Below are 16,456 nucleotides of genomic sequence, written 5' to 3'. Positions count from 1 at the left end.
GCTGAGTTTGGTGCTGTTCAGATGATTTTAAAATGTTTTCACTTCATTCACCATTTAATTCAGCAAAGGTGTTTTATTCTGCAGGTCCAGTCACGATGCGGCAGCAACGAGAACATCCTGAGAGCCAGTAAGTTCTGTCTGACCCTACAGGCGTAGTCCTCTTCACTGTGGACCATGATGGAGCTTGACGCCTCTTGTTGTTCTATCTTCTCATGTCTTCAGGCCACAGTGCCGTCGACATCAGTAAAGTGGCGCGTCGTCACCGCATGTCGCCGTTCCCGCTGACGTCAATGGACAAAGCCTTCATCACCGTTCTGGAGATGACACCGATTCTGGGAATTGAAGTCATCAACTACAGAGGTGAGTCTGCAGAGGGCGCTGTTGCTGTCTCATCAGGACCTTCTTCACAAACAATCGCTGATTGATGGCTGCTTGGTTCAGAGTCACAGGTAAACACAAAGAGGGTTCAGAACAATCCAGTTTAATCAGTTCATTTAAACAGCTGCCGTACAACCAGTCCAGGTCAGGTTCTGGTTCTAATTCAGTGATAAACTGTCCAATTAAATCAAATGAACTTCATTCTAAATTCATTCCAATTTATTTCTATCCAGTATGATCCAGTCCAGTTATGCAAACCCAGTTCAGTGCAGTCCTCATTTTAATTCACCCTGCTGATTTAAATACAGTCTAATTACTGTAATTCAACAGAGTTTATTTCCGTTTAATAAAGATTCACATTCAAGTCCAGTTCAGTCCAATTCAGTCTGATCATCAGGACGTTTGGAGTGGGAGCTCAGTAAAACGGGACTCCATGATTAACAGCAGGGAAATATAGATGGACAAGGGGCATGGAGGAACATGGCAGGTTGCTATCTTGCATGACGGTGCAGAAACCCACAGTCCATCCAGAGCAGGACCAGAAGAAACCACATTCAGGAGATACGGAAGGTGACTCAGCGATAGCCTTTGTGGCAGAACTACTGGTTGATCGAGTCGATGTACTGGAGAACATGCTTTTCCAGATCCAGTGTGCTCATAAAGTTCTATGACTCATCGCCGCTCTGATATCCATGGTGGTACATTTCCTGCACTTTGAAGTTACAGAAACAGTTCTGAAGAGGTCAGGGTCAAAGAAAATCCAAACTGGAAATAAGTCAATGTTTCTGGACCATGACTGAGCATTCAGTGCTAAAAGACAAGAGCATTCACTCCACAACTCCTTTCACCTAAATTTGAATTTACTGGACCACAGATCCACAGATGTACAACAACGCAACAGATCCGGGCTCAAGGCAAGCAGGGGTTAGTGGGCACTGCGAAGGGGTGAAGAGAGAGGGGAAAAATGAAAAGACTTTAGAAGATGACCCAGTTATAAAACATCACAACCACTGCCAAACTTCCACCAGGGGAGGCCATGGCCTTCTGTGGGGATGTTATTCTCTTCCCCACCAGCAGGGACTCCAGAGGAAGTTCTGCTAATAGTTTTATTCTAGAGGTCTAAACTGTTCTGTTGCAGACAGCTGTTCCTGGGGTGGAGCAGAGCATGCTTATCAGATATTTCAGGTGTGTTGGACCAGAGAAACCTCTAAAAGGAGCAGGACACTGGAGTTTGACACCTCTGCTTTATGTGTGTAGTTCACATGAACCAGAACCAGAACTCTGTATATAAAAACATAATGGAAGGAAGTAAATTAATGTAAATGATTAGCATGCAGGAGATCAAATTACCAGGTAAGAGAAACCAAAGAATGTTTCAGGGAATATAACCAGACACTTTACATTTACATTTAAAAGAATCCCAAATAATTCATCAGCATCATGAATAACCTGGTGTTGTCAGAATCAGAATCAGAATCAGAAAAGCTTTATTGCCAAGTACGTTTTTGGACATACAAGGAATTTGTTTTGACGTAGTCGATGCAATACAGTACAAATTAAACAGTATAAACATATCTACAATATAATATAAATATATGTGCACAGTTTTAAGTGAGTGAGAGTAAATATAGAGCAGTATAAGATGCAAGAGCAATACAACAGTGCAGGTGATCATTGTGCAAGTAAAGCAGGAGTCCAAGCTGAGCGTTAATGTAACGCATAGAGTTACAGGTTACAGGTGTCCTGTCAGCAAAAAAAGGGGGGGTGTGGGGGAAAGGGAGAGTGTCAGGGTGGTTTCCGGGCTTTGTTAACCAGGCTGGTGGCAGATGGGAAAAAACTGTTCTTGTGGCGTGAGGTTTTGGTCCGGATGGACCGCAGCCTCCTGCCAGAGGGGAGAGTCTCAAAGAGTCTGTGACCGGGGTGGGAGGGATCAGCCAGAATCTTCCCGGCCCGCTTCAGGGTCCTGGAGGTGTACAGTTCCTGGAGCGACAGTAGACTGCAGCCAATCACCTTCTCAGCAGACCGAATGACATGCTGCAGCCTGCCCTTATCCTTGGCTGTAGCAGCGGCGTACCAGATGGTGATGGAGGAGGTGAGGATGGACTCAATGATGGCTGTGTAGAAGTGCACCATCATAGTCTTTGGCAGGTTGAATTTCTTCAGCTGCCGCAGGAAGAACATCCTCTGCTGGGCTTTCTTGATGAGGGAGCTGATGTTTGGCTCACACTTGAGATCCTGGGAGATGATGGTTCCCAGGAAGCGGAAAGATTCCACAGTGTCAATTGTGGAGTCACAGAGGGTGATGGGGGCAGGTGGGGCTGGGTTCTGCCTGAAGTTCACAACCATCTCCACTGTTTTTAGAGCGTTGAGCTCAAGGTTGTTCTGGCTGCACCAGTCCAACAGATGGTCCACCTCCCATCTGTACGCGGACTCGTCACCATCAGAGATGAGTCCGATCAGGGTGGTGTCGTCCGCAAACTTCAGAAGCTTGACAGACTGGTGACTGGAGGTGCAGCTGTTGGTGTACAGGGAGAAGAGCAGAGGAGAGAGAACACAGCCTTGGGGGGAACCGGTGCTGATGGTCAGGGAGTCAGAGACGTGCTTCCCCAGCCTCACGCGCTGCTTCCTGTCAGACAGGAAGTCAGTGATCCACCTGCAGGTGGAGTCGGGCACACTCAGCTGGGAGAGCTTCTCCTGTAGCAGAACTGGGACGATGGTGTTGAAGGCAGAGCTGAAATCCACAAACAGGATCCTGGCGTAGGTTCCTGTGGAGTCCAGGTGCCGGAGGATGAAGTGAAGGGCTAGGTTGACTGCATCATCTACAGACCTGTTGGCTCTGTAGGCAAACTGCAGGGGGTCCAGGAGGGGGTCGGTGATGTCTTTTAGGTGTGAGAGCACAAGGCGCTCAAAGGACTTCATCACCACAGAGGTCAGGGCGACGGGTCTGAAGTCATTAAGCCCTGTGGTCCTTGGCTTCTTGGGAACAGGGACGATGGTGGAGGACTTGAAGCAGGCTGGCACATGACATGTCTCCAGTGAGGAGTTAAAAATGTCTGTGAAGACTGGAGACAGCTGATCAGCGCAGTGCTTCAGGCTGGCTGGTGAGACAGAATCCGGACCAGCAGCTTTCCGGGGGTTCTGTCTCCTGAAGAGTTTGTTGACGTCCCTCTCCTGGATGGAAAGAGCCGTCCTCGGCGTGGGTAGGGGGCTGGTGGGGGGGAACTTCAGGGTGGGGGGTGGAGGTGCCAAGGCCCCTCTTGAGGTTGGAGAGATGGGGGTGGTGGATTGTGGCTGCAGCTGTTGGGGGGCGTCGTGGGGGATGGTTGCAGGACTGTCCCTTTGTCTTTCAAAGCGGCAGTAGAACTCGTTCAGGTCGTTGGCGAGGCGTCGGTCGTTGATGGAGTGGGGGGCTTTTGGCTTGTAGTTGGTGATTTGCTTGAGCCCTTTCCAGACAGACGCAGAGTCGTTGGCTGAGAACTGGTTTTGGAGCTTCTCAGAGTACAGTCGTTTGGCCTCTTTCACTGCCTTGCCAAACTTGTACTTAGCCTCTCTGTATATGTCTTTGTCCCCACTCTTGAAGGCCTTTTCCTTATCCAGTCTTAACCTTCTGAGTTTAGCTGTGAACCAGGGTTTGTCGTTGTTGTAACTCACCCTGGTGCATGATGGTACACAGCTGTCCTCACAGAAGCTGATGTAGGAAGTCACAGCCTCTGTGTACTCGTCCAGACTGTTGGTAGTAGTCCTGAACACATCCCAGTCTGTACAGCCTAAACACGCCTGGAGATTCTCCACAGCCTCACTGCTCCACTTCCTTGTCGTCCTCACAACAGGTTTGCAGAGCTTTAGTTTCTGCCTGTATGCAGGAATCAGGTGGACCATGATGTGGTCGGATTGGCCCAGTGCAGCACGTGGGACGGCGTGATAAGTGTCTCTGATGGTGGTGTAACAGTGATCCAGAATGTTGTCCTCTCTGGTTGGACATTTTATAAACTGTCTATATTTGGGGAGTTCGTGGGTCAGATTACCTTTGTTAAAGTCACCAACGACGATAACTAAGGAGTCCGGGTTGGTCCGCTCCACACTCAGTATCTGGTCGGCGAGCATGCGCTGTGCGACCTGCACGTTAGCTTGCGGCGGGATGTAAACACCGACCAGGATGAACGAAGCGAACTCACGGGGGGAATAGAAAGGCTTACAGTTTATGATGAAGGCTTCCAGGTCTGGAGAACAGTGCTGCTGAATCACTGTCACGTCGTTGCACCAACCACTGTTGAGGTAGAAACAGATTCCTCCACCTTTCGCTTTGCCGGAGAGTTCCGTGTCTCTGTCCGCTCTGTAGAGCTGGAATCCTGCCAGCTGTCACCATATCAAGGTTAACACTGAACCAAGCTCCAGGTATGGAGGCTTTTCCTGCTGAATGCTGCTGTATTAATATAGCTGCACACATCTGGTTGGACAAAGCTGAGTGGAAAAAAACTCCAGACATTTGTCTCCATTATCCCCATGGAACGACCAATTGGACCGTACCAACCCCAGACCATTACATTTATTAAATCTAGATTCTTAATAATTTACTTTAGTCATTACCAGGAGACGTGAGAATATGATGTTCCAGTTCAGACCAGTTGACTCAGCCCCAGAAAAACTGGTTCAGAAGCAGTCAGACACACAGTTGCATTCTGTAGCTTACATTTGAATGCGGCCGGTTCTGTGCAGATGGTTTGGGCCGGGTGCTTGCTCAGGACATCTATGCCAAAGACAACCTCCCTCCATTTCCGGCCTCTGTTAAGGACGGCTATGCTGTACGAGGTAAGTTTATAGATCAGCATTCTGTGATTCTGCAGGACTCTGTATTAAACTTGTTCTCTGTGAATAAAGGTCCAGTTATCATAATGAATTGTATGATTATCCCTGATCTGCAGCTGCTGATGGACCTGGAGACCGCTTCATCATGGGAGAGTCCCAGGCTGGACAGCAGGTCAGCTTTCATGTGTTAAACCATTAGTCTGATTAAGAGCTCCCCCTGCTGGTCAGATGTGCTGGATGGATCCAGTCTGACTGCAGGACAGGCCACCACAGCCCAGCACGAACTCTGACACAAACGTTCAGATTAAACACTCATTGTGTGTGTGTGTGTGTGTGTGTGTGTGCAGCCCACCCACACAGTAATGCCTGGTCAGGTGATGAGAGTGACGACCGGCGCTCCAATCCCCTGTGGAGCCGACGCCGTGGTCCAAGTGGAAGATACGGAGCTGCTGAGGGAATCTGAGGATGTAAGAACTCCTTATTTGTAGCTGCTCCTTGTTTCTTTTCTTATTCTTACCAGGCTTGTCTGGGTGTCACAGGGCACAGAGGAGCTGGAGGTGAGGATAATGGTCCAGGCCCGGCCCGGACAGGACATCAGGTAAAATATATAACTGTGATCAGGTTAGCAGGGATTTCAGAGCAATAAAACAATGACTGCATGTCAGACAACCCCCCCATATCATGTCTTACATTAACACCAGGTCGACGCTTCAGGTTCTCCCAGCAACACAAGGTTCCTACGGTAACGCCAGGTTGCTATGGTGACAATAAGTTCCTACAGCAACAGCAGTGTAGAAAAAGAAAATGGGGATTTTTCTTTTCCTTTTTCTAGTTGTGAATAAGAATCCATCCATCCATTTATCATCCATCACTTTGTAAATCCATCCATCTCAGCATTCATCCCACCATTTGTCCTTTAACTTTAGTTAATTCATACTTGCCTTTGGTTTCTGGAGGTTTCATGAGTAAAACCTGATTTCAGCAGAAATGTCAGCAGTAAGTTAACAGTGAAGTTTTGCCTATTTGTTGGGAAAAGTCTGGAAAAGTCTTGAATTTGGACATGAACAATGTGTTTAAATAGAGTCAATCCAGCTGAGTCACACTCTCCTCTCAGTTCTGGTCTTCAGGTTTTAAAAGGTTCCCTATAAACCCAGTTAGGTAGCTTTGGTTGAACTTCGCCCCTGATTATGAATGTTCCTGTGTCTAAACAGGCCCATCGGCCATGATATCAGGCGGGGGGAGTGTGTTCTGGCTAAAGGCACACACATGGGCCCCTCGGAGATTGGCCTACTGGCCACAGTGGGAGTGACCGAGGTCAGCGTGCACAAATTCCCTGTGGTGGCCGTCATGTCTACTGGAAACGAGGTGCAAACACTGAAAAAGAACCAAACGTACTGATCAGCACCTGAATCTAACACTTTTGAATTAATCTGTCTGTATGTGAGCAGCTGCTGAATCCAGAGGATGACCTCCACCCCGGGAAGATCAGAGACTCCAATCGCTCCACCCTCCTCGCCACCATCCAGGAGCATGGATACCCCACCATCAACCTTGGCATCGTTGGAGACAAGTAAGAATAAATGTTGTCCTGCGACTCCACCTGCAGGAACACTGACTTTGTCTCTGTTTGCAGCCCTGATGACCTGCTGTCAGCACTGCATGAGGGAATCAGCCGTGCCGATGTCATCATCACCTCAGGGGGCGTGTCCATGGGGGAGAAGGTATCCTCACCTTTAGGAGTGTTATTTTTAATGTTTCTGTTTGCCTCCTGGCCTCCTGCAACTGTTGGTGCTCTCTGTGTGCTTGTGTTCCCAAGGACTACCTGAAACAGGTGCTAGATATTGATCTTCACGCTCAGATCCACTTTGGACGAGTATTTATGAAGCCAGGGTAAGTTGAGGGAGTTGGGGCTGGGATTGTTTTTCCACAGAATTTTCAGCAGTGTAGAGGTCTTCACAAGTCCAGGATGCAAAAGCAGCTCAAGGTTCACACCATGCAGTGTCTGGTGTTTAAGGCTAAGGTACTTCCTAAAGGTTTCAGCCCAGGACCCCCGATTAGACTTATTTCAAGAATATTAGGTTTTAACTCAAAATTGTGGCACATGTTAGCTTAAACAATCTAAAGCTGTACAGATACTAAAGATGAAAGAGTGTTTTCTGTCCCACAGTCTTCCCACTACCTTCGCCACCGTTGACATCGATGGAACACGGAAACTCATCTTTGCTCTGCCAGGTACTCCCATCAGTCCTGCATCCTGTCTGTGGGAAGACTTTTACTTTGAAAACCAGATTGCCTCCTGAACAAAGGAGGATCTGCAGCACACAGTTGTTCTGTAGGCTTTCTGAAGATCTTTGACTGCTGTGGGGTGTAGGACTGTCTGTAACTCCATGTTGTGATGTTTTTAGGTAATCCAGTGTCTGCTGTGGTCACATGCAACCTGTTTGTGATTCCTGCTCTGAGGAAGATGCAAGGCATTCTGGACCCCAGACCTACAATTATTAAAGCCAGGGTAAGTCCCATGGATGGAGCAACCCATACTGAAACATGATGATGGTTCTTCCAGAGGGAGCAATTTCCAGCATTAAGAGTTTTTAATTGTTGGTTGAAGCTATAGAATTTCTTATAACTGATATTTGTTGGACATGATATTTCACATTTTCATGTTCAAATACTAATGAGGGGAGCTAGATTCTACTATTTTATATACTGTGCCACTTCTACTACATAATGAAAATAAGGATTAATACATTCGTCCGGCTGAGTGGAAAATGTCTAACCAAGGTGGGCGGTTTGTAGGTACTGACCTACAACGTGCTGTCTATTCGGCTAGCTAGCTGGCTTTAGACAGCTGGTTATCTGCTGCTGGTCAGTTCACATGATACCCAAATAGCTAATAATATCCAGCTAATGCTAGCATCTAATGCTAGCCAGCTAATGCTATCCAGTTAATGCTAGCCAGCTAATGCTATCCAGTTAATGCTATCCAGTTAATGCTAGCCAGCTAATGCTATCCAGTTAATGCTAGCCTGCTAATGCTATCCAGTTAATGCTATCCAGCTAATGCTAGCCTGCTAAAGTTATCCAGCTAATGCTATCCAGTTAATGCTAGCCAGCTAATGCTAGCCAGCTAATGCTATCCAGTTAATGCTAGCCAGTTAATGCTAGCCAGTTAATGCTATCCAGTTAATGCTAGCCAGCTAATGCTATCCAGTTAATGCTAGCCAGCTAATGCTATCCAGTTAATGCTAGCCTGCTAATGCTATCTAGTTAATGCTATCCAGCTAATGCTAGCCTGCTAATGCTATCCAGTTAATGCTAGCCAGCTAATGCTAGCCAGCTAATGCTATCCAGTTAATGCTAGCCAGTTAATGCTAGCCAGTTAATGCTATCCAGTTAATGCTAGCCAGCTAATGCTATCCAGTTAATGCTAGCCTGCTAATGCTATCCAGTTAATGCTATCCAGTTAATGCTAGCCAGCTAATGCTATCCAGTTAATGCTAGCCTGCTAATGCTATCCAGTTAATGCTATCCAGCTAATGCTATCCAGTTAATGCTAGCCTGCTAATGCTATCCAGTTAATGCTATCCAGCTAATGCTAGCCTGCTAATGCTATCCAGTTAATGCTAGCCAGCTAATGCTAGCCAGCTAATGCTAGCCAGCTAATGCTATCCAGTTAATGCTAGCCAGTTAATGCTATCCAGTTAATGCTAGCCAGCTAATGCTAGCCAGTTAATGCTAGCCAGCTAATGCTATCCAGTTAATGCTAGCCTGCTAATGCTATCCAGTTAATGCTATCCAGCTAATGCTAGCCTGCTAATGCTATCCAGTTAATGCTATCCAGCTAATGCTAGCCTGCTAATGCTATCCAGCTAATGCTAGCCAGTTAATGCTAGCCAGCTAATGCTATCCAGTTAATGCTAGCCTGCTAATGCTATCCAGTTAATGCTAGCCAGTTAATGCTAGCCTGCTAATGCTAGCCTGCTAAAGCTAGCCAGTTAATGCTAGCCAGCTAATGCTATCCAGTTAATGCTATCCAGCTAATGCTAGCCTGCTAAAGCTATCCAGCTAATGCTAGCCAGTTAATGCTAGCCAGCTAATGCTATCCAGTTAATGCTAGCCTGCTAATGCTATCCAGTTAATGCTATCCAGCTAATGCTAGCCTGCTAAAGCTATCCAGCTAATGCTAGCCAGTTAATGCTAGCCAGCTAATGCTATCCAGTTAATGCTAGCCTGCTAATGCTATCCAATTAATGCTATCCAGCTAATGCTAGCCTGCTAAAGCTATCCAGCTAATGCTAGCCAGTTAATGCTAGCCAGCTAATGCTATCCAGTTAATGCTAGCCTGCTAATGCTATCCAGTTAATGCTAGCCAGTTAATGCTAGCCTGCTAATGCTAGCCTGCTAAAGCTATCCAGCCAATGCTTTAACAATGACGAAAGGTCGTTGGTAAAGAAGCTGGTTGTTCACAGAGTGCTGTATGCAAACGTATTCATAGAAAGTTGAGTGGAAGTATTCTGTATCATTGTAATGTTTTTCCTTATGTACAGCACCTTGAGTGCCTTGTTGCTGAAAAGCTCTATGTAAATAAACTTGACTTGACTTGGAAGGAAAAAGTGGATAAGGATAAGATGTGCCACCAACAGGGATAAGTTCAGCTTTGAGAGGATTGTCGAGCAAAATGCATTCACGGATTATGTAGGAGCTTCACAAGGAGCATCTGGACTGAGGAGAACCAGACCCAGACTGTTGGTCAGTGGTCCAAAGTCCTCTTTTCAGATGAAAGTAAAGTTTGCATCTCATTTGGAGATCAAGGCACCAGCGTCGGGAGAAGAGTGGAGAGACCAAGAATCCACGTTGTTTGAAGGTCCACAGTCTTTGTCATCTTCTGGTTCTGGTCCACTGTTTTCAATTAGTTCCAAAGTCAACACACCCATCTACCAGGACATTTTGGAGCACTTCATGCTTCCTTCTGCTGACAAGTATTATGGAGAGGAGGATTTAACTTTCCAGCAGAACTTGGTACTGGCCCACACAGCCAAGGGAACCTAAGACCGCTTAAATGACCCTGGTGTTACTTTGCTTGATTGGACAGCAAATGGGTCTGACCTGAACCCCATAGAGAATCTATGGAGCATTAATCAAGAAAAATACGAGATACCAGAACCAACAATGATGAGAACCAGAACCTGAAGACTGCTATCAAAGCAACCTGGGCTTCCAGAACACCTCAACAGAACCACAGGCTGATCTCCTCCACGTCACGCCGCATTGATGCAGTAATTCATGCTAAAGGAGCCCAGATCCAGTACCGAGTTCATAGAAATGAACAAACTTTTCAGGAGTCTGACATTTCTGTTTAAAATCGCCTTTTTTATGAATCCTTTTTAATATTCTAGTTTTATGAGACTCTGAATGTTGCGTTTTCATCCTCTGTCAGACAGAATCATCAAAATGACAATTAAAAAAAGGATGAAATATTTCACTCTGTGGAATGAATGTATATAATATATGAGCTTCTATGTCTGACAGAAATATTACAAATGTTCACAATATTTTATTTGTTTACTATTACGTGTATTTGGCTGTGTCAATTTTCAAAACTGTTTGTTGATAAAAGATTAAAAGATGATTGTTGGTGGATTTCTAATTTAGTTAAAAGTCAAGTTTATTTCTACAGACCTCTTTCTAAAGACCCACTGCAACGTTGTCCACAATACTGTGCAGACAATAGCAGAATAATGACAAAAAGGCACAAAATTAACTTTTAAAGACAAGTTGTTCTTCTGAGTGATGACTTTTTACAGATGTCTCTCTTGGAAATGAGAACTCATGGCTCAATAAGACTACCTATATAAACAAAGCTATGATGATACTAATTTCATAAAAGAGAGGAGATGTGTTTTTTGTTTTTTAGACTCTAAACAAATGGGACTTGGAGCCTGTCTAATGTGTTGGGGCAGTTTGTTCTTTGGACCTGGAGGGACCTGGAAGGTGCATCAGGCTGCAGAAGAACAGACGGAGACCCAGGAGTCTGTCTATTCAGTGTCTTACAGCTCAGCCATAACGGTCTAAAACCAAGTCAAGTTTATTTATTTAGAGCTTTTCAGCAACAAGGCATCAAGGTGCTGTACATGAGGAAAAATATTACAATGATACAGAAAATCAAACAACAAAGGTAATTAAAATAAAGAGAATAGAATGATGGATAAGAAAATGAAAGGAAAATTGGACTGAAAACGCAACTAATCATGCCTAGATGGCCCAGTCAAAGGCCACTCTAAACAAATACGTTTTTAATCTTGATTTAAAGCAACTTCAGAGATTTTACAGTTTTCTGGCAGTTTATTCCAGATTAGTGGAGCATAAGAACTAAAAGCTGCTTCTCCATGTTTGGTTCTGGTTCTGGTTCTGCAGAGTAGATTTGAGCCAGAAGACCTGAGAGGTCTGGGTGGTTGATCCACTGACAACAAGTCTGTAATATATTTTGGTGCTAAGCCATTCAGTGATTTATAGACTAACAGAAGTATTTTAAAGTCTATTCTCTGAGCTACAGGGAGCCAGTGTAGAGACTTTAGAACCGGGCCGATGTGCTCCACTTTCTTAGTTCTAGTGAGGTCGCTGGCAGCAGCGTTCTGGATCAACTGCTGCTGTCTGATCCACTTTTTAGGCAGACCTGTGAAGACACCGTTGCAGTAATCAATTCTACTAAAGATGAACCCATGAATTAGTTTTTCAAGGTCCTGCTGAAACATTAGTCCTTTAATCCTGGAGATGTTCTTTAGGTGATAGAAGGCCAACCTTGTTATTGTCTTTATGTTCCTCTGAAGGTTCAGGTCTGAGTCCATCACTACACCCAGGTTTCCAGCCTGACTGCTGGTTTCTAGCTGTATTAACTGAAGCTGTGTGCTAACTTTTAAACGCTCTTCCTTTGGTCCAAAGATTATTACTTCAGTTTTGTTTTGATTCAGGTGAAGATAATTTAGGCCCATCCATGCATTGATTTCTTCTAAGCATTTACCCAGCGCTTGAATGGGTTCATGGTCACCTGGTGACATCGTAACGTATAACTGTGTGTCGTCTGCATAGTTATGATAACTTACGTTGTTGTTTATTAAAATCTGAGTTAGGGGGAGCATGTAGATATTGAATAGAAGGGGCCCCTAGGAGGGGTTCTATGTGAACTGGGAACCAGTGAAACCGGCAGCAATGCTGTGTTACAGGCAGACTAGATTTTATCTGATTTGTTCTTGGGCTTTTCATATTTTATGGTGCTTTTAGGTCTACTCTGATTCTCTATTGCTTATACAGAAATTTGCACAACAACTGCTGGTTTTTAAATGTCCTTTTTATTTGTTCTTTAGCTTTCCTGTGACGTGAAGCTGGACCCCAGACCCGAGTACCATCGCTGCATTCTGACCTGGCATCATCAGGAGCCGCTGCCCTGGGCCCAAAGCACAGGTCTGTTCATGTTGGACCAGCCTGTGCCAGTCTGAATTTAGCGATGGGACAACAAGCATCCTTATTTTAACTCTGTTTTAGAGGAAAGGTGACATCTTCACACCCCTGGCAGATTTAGAGTAGAATTAAAATCTTTATTCAACCAAGATGTTTGTTTCTGACAGAGAATCAGACAGACATTTCTCAGAAGATTGCGGAAAAATAGATTTTTGTGTTTTTATTGACATTTTGTTTAAACATGGCCTATCGCCAGATATTGTGGGTACCGGCTTCCTAATCAACCAAGGTAAAAACCAATTAATCAAACCCTTCTTCTGAGCAGCTTCCTGCATGTTTCCTCTATAAAAAGACTTAAATCTGAAGCTGCCAGGGGTATGATTAATTTAGTGCTGAGTTTAGAACCCCAATTGGTTGCAGCAGATGGCCTCTCACTGGGCCAGGTTCTAGTTCTGCTTATGCTGAGGGTTTCGTCCTCTTACAGCAGATGTTTCCCCTGTAACAGAACTGTAATCATCATCCCAGCTTTCTCTGACCTGGGATGCAACATGAAACACAATGTGCACCTTGAACATCATGCAAGGCAGTGCTGACACAGCAGAGTTTTCAGCTTTAGTTATTTTTTGGTTATTTATTATAATTATGCATTTATCTGTTAGACCCAACAAATTCCGGCCAGCATTCTGAACATCCTCCGTTGCTCCTGCAGGAAACCAGGTGTCCAGCCGACTCATGTCGATGCGAAGCGCCAACGGCCTGCTGATGTTACCCCCCAAGACCGAGCAGTACGTGGAGCTGCACAAGGGCGAGGTTGTGGACGTCATGGTAATTGGCCGGCTATGATGCAGGTATGTTTAACTCACCTGTCATCCCCTGCAGGACAAGCAGGCCACTAATGAACCATCTGCAATGTTTCTCCGCTTCTCCTGCAGACCTTCATGTCACTTGCTACCGATCACCGTGGCAACACCAGAAGACTTCTTATCTGGACCAGGAACTGGGTGGGGTTGGTGGGGGCAGGAAGTGATGCATGTCTATCTGGTGGCCATTAGCTGTGATGTCATATGCAACAGCCAATCGGAGCCAGTGCGGGCTGAATTCTCATTGAGGAGATCACTGTACTTCAACGTAAAAAAAAAGTGAAAGAAATCTATAAAAGAAGATTTATTCTGTAATATTATTATCCTAATAATAATAATTAATATTCTTAATATTCTATTTATTATTATTACCATGGTTCTGGTTGAATATTCTCATCTTAGTAGTCTTCATCCCCTCTTCTCTCCTGTTCATTTGCTTTGTGCGTTTTACCCTGGTAGGTAAAAAGTAGAGACTTCCTCTTCCTCATGCTCTCCTTTTTCTTCTTCTTCGTTTTATACTCCTACCTTCACCGCTGCTTTGCTCCAGCTCCTTTATCAGATATATAATGATGATAACAATAACTTCCTGCTGGAGCAGTGCAGTAACTGTTAAAGTTTTGCCAAGAAATAAAAAACACAGAGATCATCTGGAAGTCGCTCTCAGCTCTGGATTTTCCACTTTCCAACCAAACAGAAACACTAAAACATTCGAAGCCATGAACAGAACAGAAACACACATGAACCGGGTTGGGCTGCCATCTCAACCGGTCTGTTGGAATGAATCCATGTTTGTTGCACTACAGACGACTTCCCTATAGTCCTTCATGGGATTTAAAAGAACTGCTGAAAAGCCAAAAATGACTAAAAATTCATGTAGCGCCACAAAAAAATACACGTAAGGAAATATAACGAGTAATGATGGAAAATTCAAAACACTACAGTCAAATTTTTATTTTCTTACTTTCTGTCAATTTTGTTTATGAGTTAATTGTTTTATGTAATTTTTTCTAGGATTTACTACATCCCCAGCTGCCCCTGCTGTTTATTTAGTGCCTAATATTAAAAAATATTAATACTGGTAAAAAAGAAGGAAATCTATCATATACCAATATACAGAAAAATACGAATAATTACTGTTTAAGTTGTTTGTTCTTTTGCATGAATCGATTCATCTCTGTTTGTTTTTCTAATTGATCTTTTAATACTTTTTACAACCTTTAATCTTTTTTGTGGCACTTCCTACCCTCTATACAAGCTGGCTTCAGTTTTGCCAGTTGACCGTTTCCAAGCATTTTCAGATGGTTTTCAGTCCATGAAACCATTGTTATTGCTATGGCGTTGTGATGTTTTCCGGTGCACATCCCACCTCAAACAACCAACAGAAAGCTGGCCTCAGTAGAAATCTGCTCATCCTGTTCAGGTCAAGGGAAACTACACTGTGTGTATCCTGCCTTAAGGTGCTTCTTCCACAAAAACTATTCATAACCTTTTTAAGATATGAAGAAACACTTTGACAGCTAGTTGTTCAAAGCCGCCTAAAAACTGACATTTTAGACTCTTCAGGTATTCCAGACTGGCTTCAGCTTCATGTGGAGGAGAGAAAATAAGACTGAAAAATGGCTTTGAGCAAAGATGTTAAAATAAATACTTTATCTAAAAAACTGATATAAAATAATACCTTGAGAAATTGATATTTTTTTGCTATTTTCTCTATATTTCATTGTAAACTACTTTAATTAAGACACAAATTACACTAAGAAACAAAAATAAACTAGCTAATGTTCTATGGAAAAATCCATAAATATGATTTAAACATGTTTGAAAAACAATGATACTTTAAACATATTTATTTAGTTGATTGTTTCTGAATATTTTCTTTCATTTAATCAGAATCAGAATCAGAATCAGAAAAGCTTTATTGCCAAGTACGTTTTTGGACATACAAGGAATTTGTTTTGGCGTAGTCGGTGCAATACAGTACAAATTAAACAGTATAAACATATCTACAATATAATATAAATATATGTGCACAGTTTTAAGTGAGTGAGAGTAAATATAGAGCAGTATAAGATGCAAGAGCAATACAACAATACAAATTGATGAAAAAAATATTTCTGAGGCATTTCAGGTGTTCCATACAGAACTGTGGCTCTGCAAAGTTTAATATGTACTGACTCAGATTAGATCAAGATGAACTTTAACAGGAAGACTGAAAATCCAAAATATTCATTAAACACAACATGACTGAACCCCTCCTCTTCCTCTGACTCTTCCTCTCAGTGCCACAGCTACTCTAAGGTCAGGTTCTGCATTTATCTCCATGTGGTGCTTTCATGGCCCTAAAACTGCACTTCATTTTTCTTCTAAATTAATATTTCTATCAATGTTCTTCTTAGTTTGCAGAAACGTCCTGATCAGTTCTTGGGATTGTTCCCCTGCAGCGTTAATGGAGCACTATGTCTGACCTTTGACCTGCTCTGTCCAGCCCTCCCTCTCTTCCTCATCATCAAACCTGCATGCCTGTAAAGAGGGGCGTGTCTTTCTCAATGGGCAGGTGTGATTCCAGGCAAGGTGCAACACCTGGGCACAGCTTTTAATCCAGCGTTTATAAATGTTCATGTGCAGTCTCCTTCATTCCTGTACCTGAATGATTTAGAAACTTCCCAGTTGCCACAAATGCACCTCAGCAGATTTCAGCTGCTCATGCTGCGTTTGTGTCACAGCAGACTGAAGAACGACTCATTCATTCTGTGAACGATATTTAAATTAAATATCAATAAAAACGAAACATTTCACTTTAGTTTTCCCACATTGGGCAGCTCATGGGTGTGGAAATTACATTCTGACTTGAACGCAGCATCAGAGCAGGTCCTGGCACCTGCCCAGAGAGGACCAGTCAGATTCATTGGAGTAAGAAGAAGAAGAAGAAGCAGGTTATTGTGAAACTGCCTTTGTAC

The 16,456-nt window shown here is 43.9% G+C and overlaps 1 protein-coding gene and 1 long non-coding RNA gene across 2 annotated transcripts in view; one reads left to right on the top strand and one right to left on the bottom strand.

The window, feature by feature from the left end:
• LOC124855272 (gephyrin-like) overlaps nucleotides 1-14,152 on the top strand; it is a 31,253-nt gene extending 17,101 nt beyond the window's left edge. Inside the window, exons 9-23 of the mRNA XM_047344996.1 lie at nucleotides 85-127; nucleotides 223-360; nucleotides 5,095-5,187; nucleotides 5,301-5,356; nucleotides 5,532-5,651; nucleotides 5,724-5,782; nucleotides 6,396-6,549; nucleotides 6,633-6,754; nucleotides 6,818-6,905; nucleotides 7,001-7,074; nucleotides 7,352-7,416; nucleotides 7,590-7,693; nucleotides 12,546-12,642; nucleotides 13,349-13,487; nucleotides 13,572-14,152. Coding sequence (XP_047200952.1) covers nucleotides 85-127; nucleotides 223-360; nucleotides 5,095-5,187; nucleotides 5,301-5,356; nucleotides 5,532-5,651; nucleotides 5,724-5,782; nucleotides 6,396-6,549; nucleotides 6,633-6,754; nucleotides 6,818-6,905; nucleotides 7,001-7,074; nucleotides 7,352-7,416; nucleotides 7,590-7,693; nucleotides 12,546-12,642; nucleotides 13,349-13,482 — 1,347 coding nt within the window. The 3' untranslated portion in view covers nucleotides 13,483-13,487; nucleotides 13,572-14,152. The remainder of the gene's footprint in view (nucleotides 1-84; nucleotides 128-222; nucleotides 361-5,094; nucleotides 5,188-5,300; nucleotides 5,357-5,531; nucleotides 5,652-5,723; nucleotides 5,783-6,395; nucleotides 6,550-6,632; nucleotides 6,755-6,817; nucleotides 6,906-7,000; nucleotides 7,075-7,351; nucleotides 7,417-7,589; nucleotides 7,694-12,545; nucleotides 12,643-13,348; nucleotides 13,488-13,571) is intronic.
• On the bottom strand, nucleotides 293-6,383 carry LOC124855273. Its single transcript, XR_007035045.1, has 3 exons — nucleotides 5,702-6,383; nucleotides 5,541-5,630; nucleotides 293-428 (listed from the first exon to the last, which is right to left on the bottom strand). It is a non-coding gene; the product is annotated as an uncharacterized LOC124855273 (long non-coding RNA).
• Nucleotides 14,153-16,456: the final 2,304 nt, after the last annotated feature.

This window comes from Girardinichthys multiradiatus, chromosome 19 (genome assembly GCF_021462225.1).
Source record: "Girardinichthys multiradiatus isolate DD_20200921_A chromosome 19, DD_fGirMul_XY1, whole genome shotgun sequence".
In the NCBI taxonomy this organism is placed as follows: Eukaryota; Metazoa; Chordata; class Actinopteri; order Cyprinodontiformes; family Goodeidae; genus Girardinichthys; species Girardinichthys multiradiatus.
Note: the sequence above shows the minus strand (reverse complement) of the source record. Positions and strands in the feature narration are given on the sequence as shown.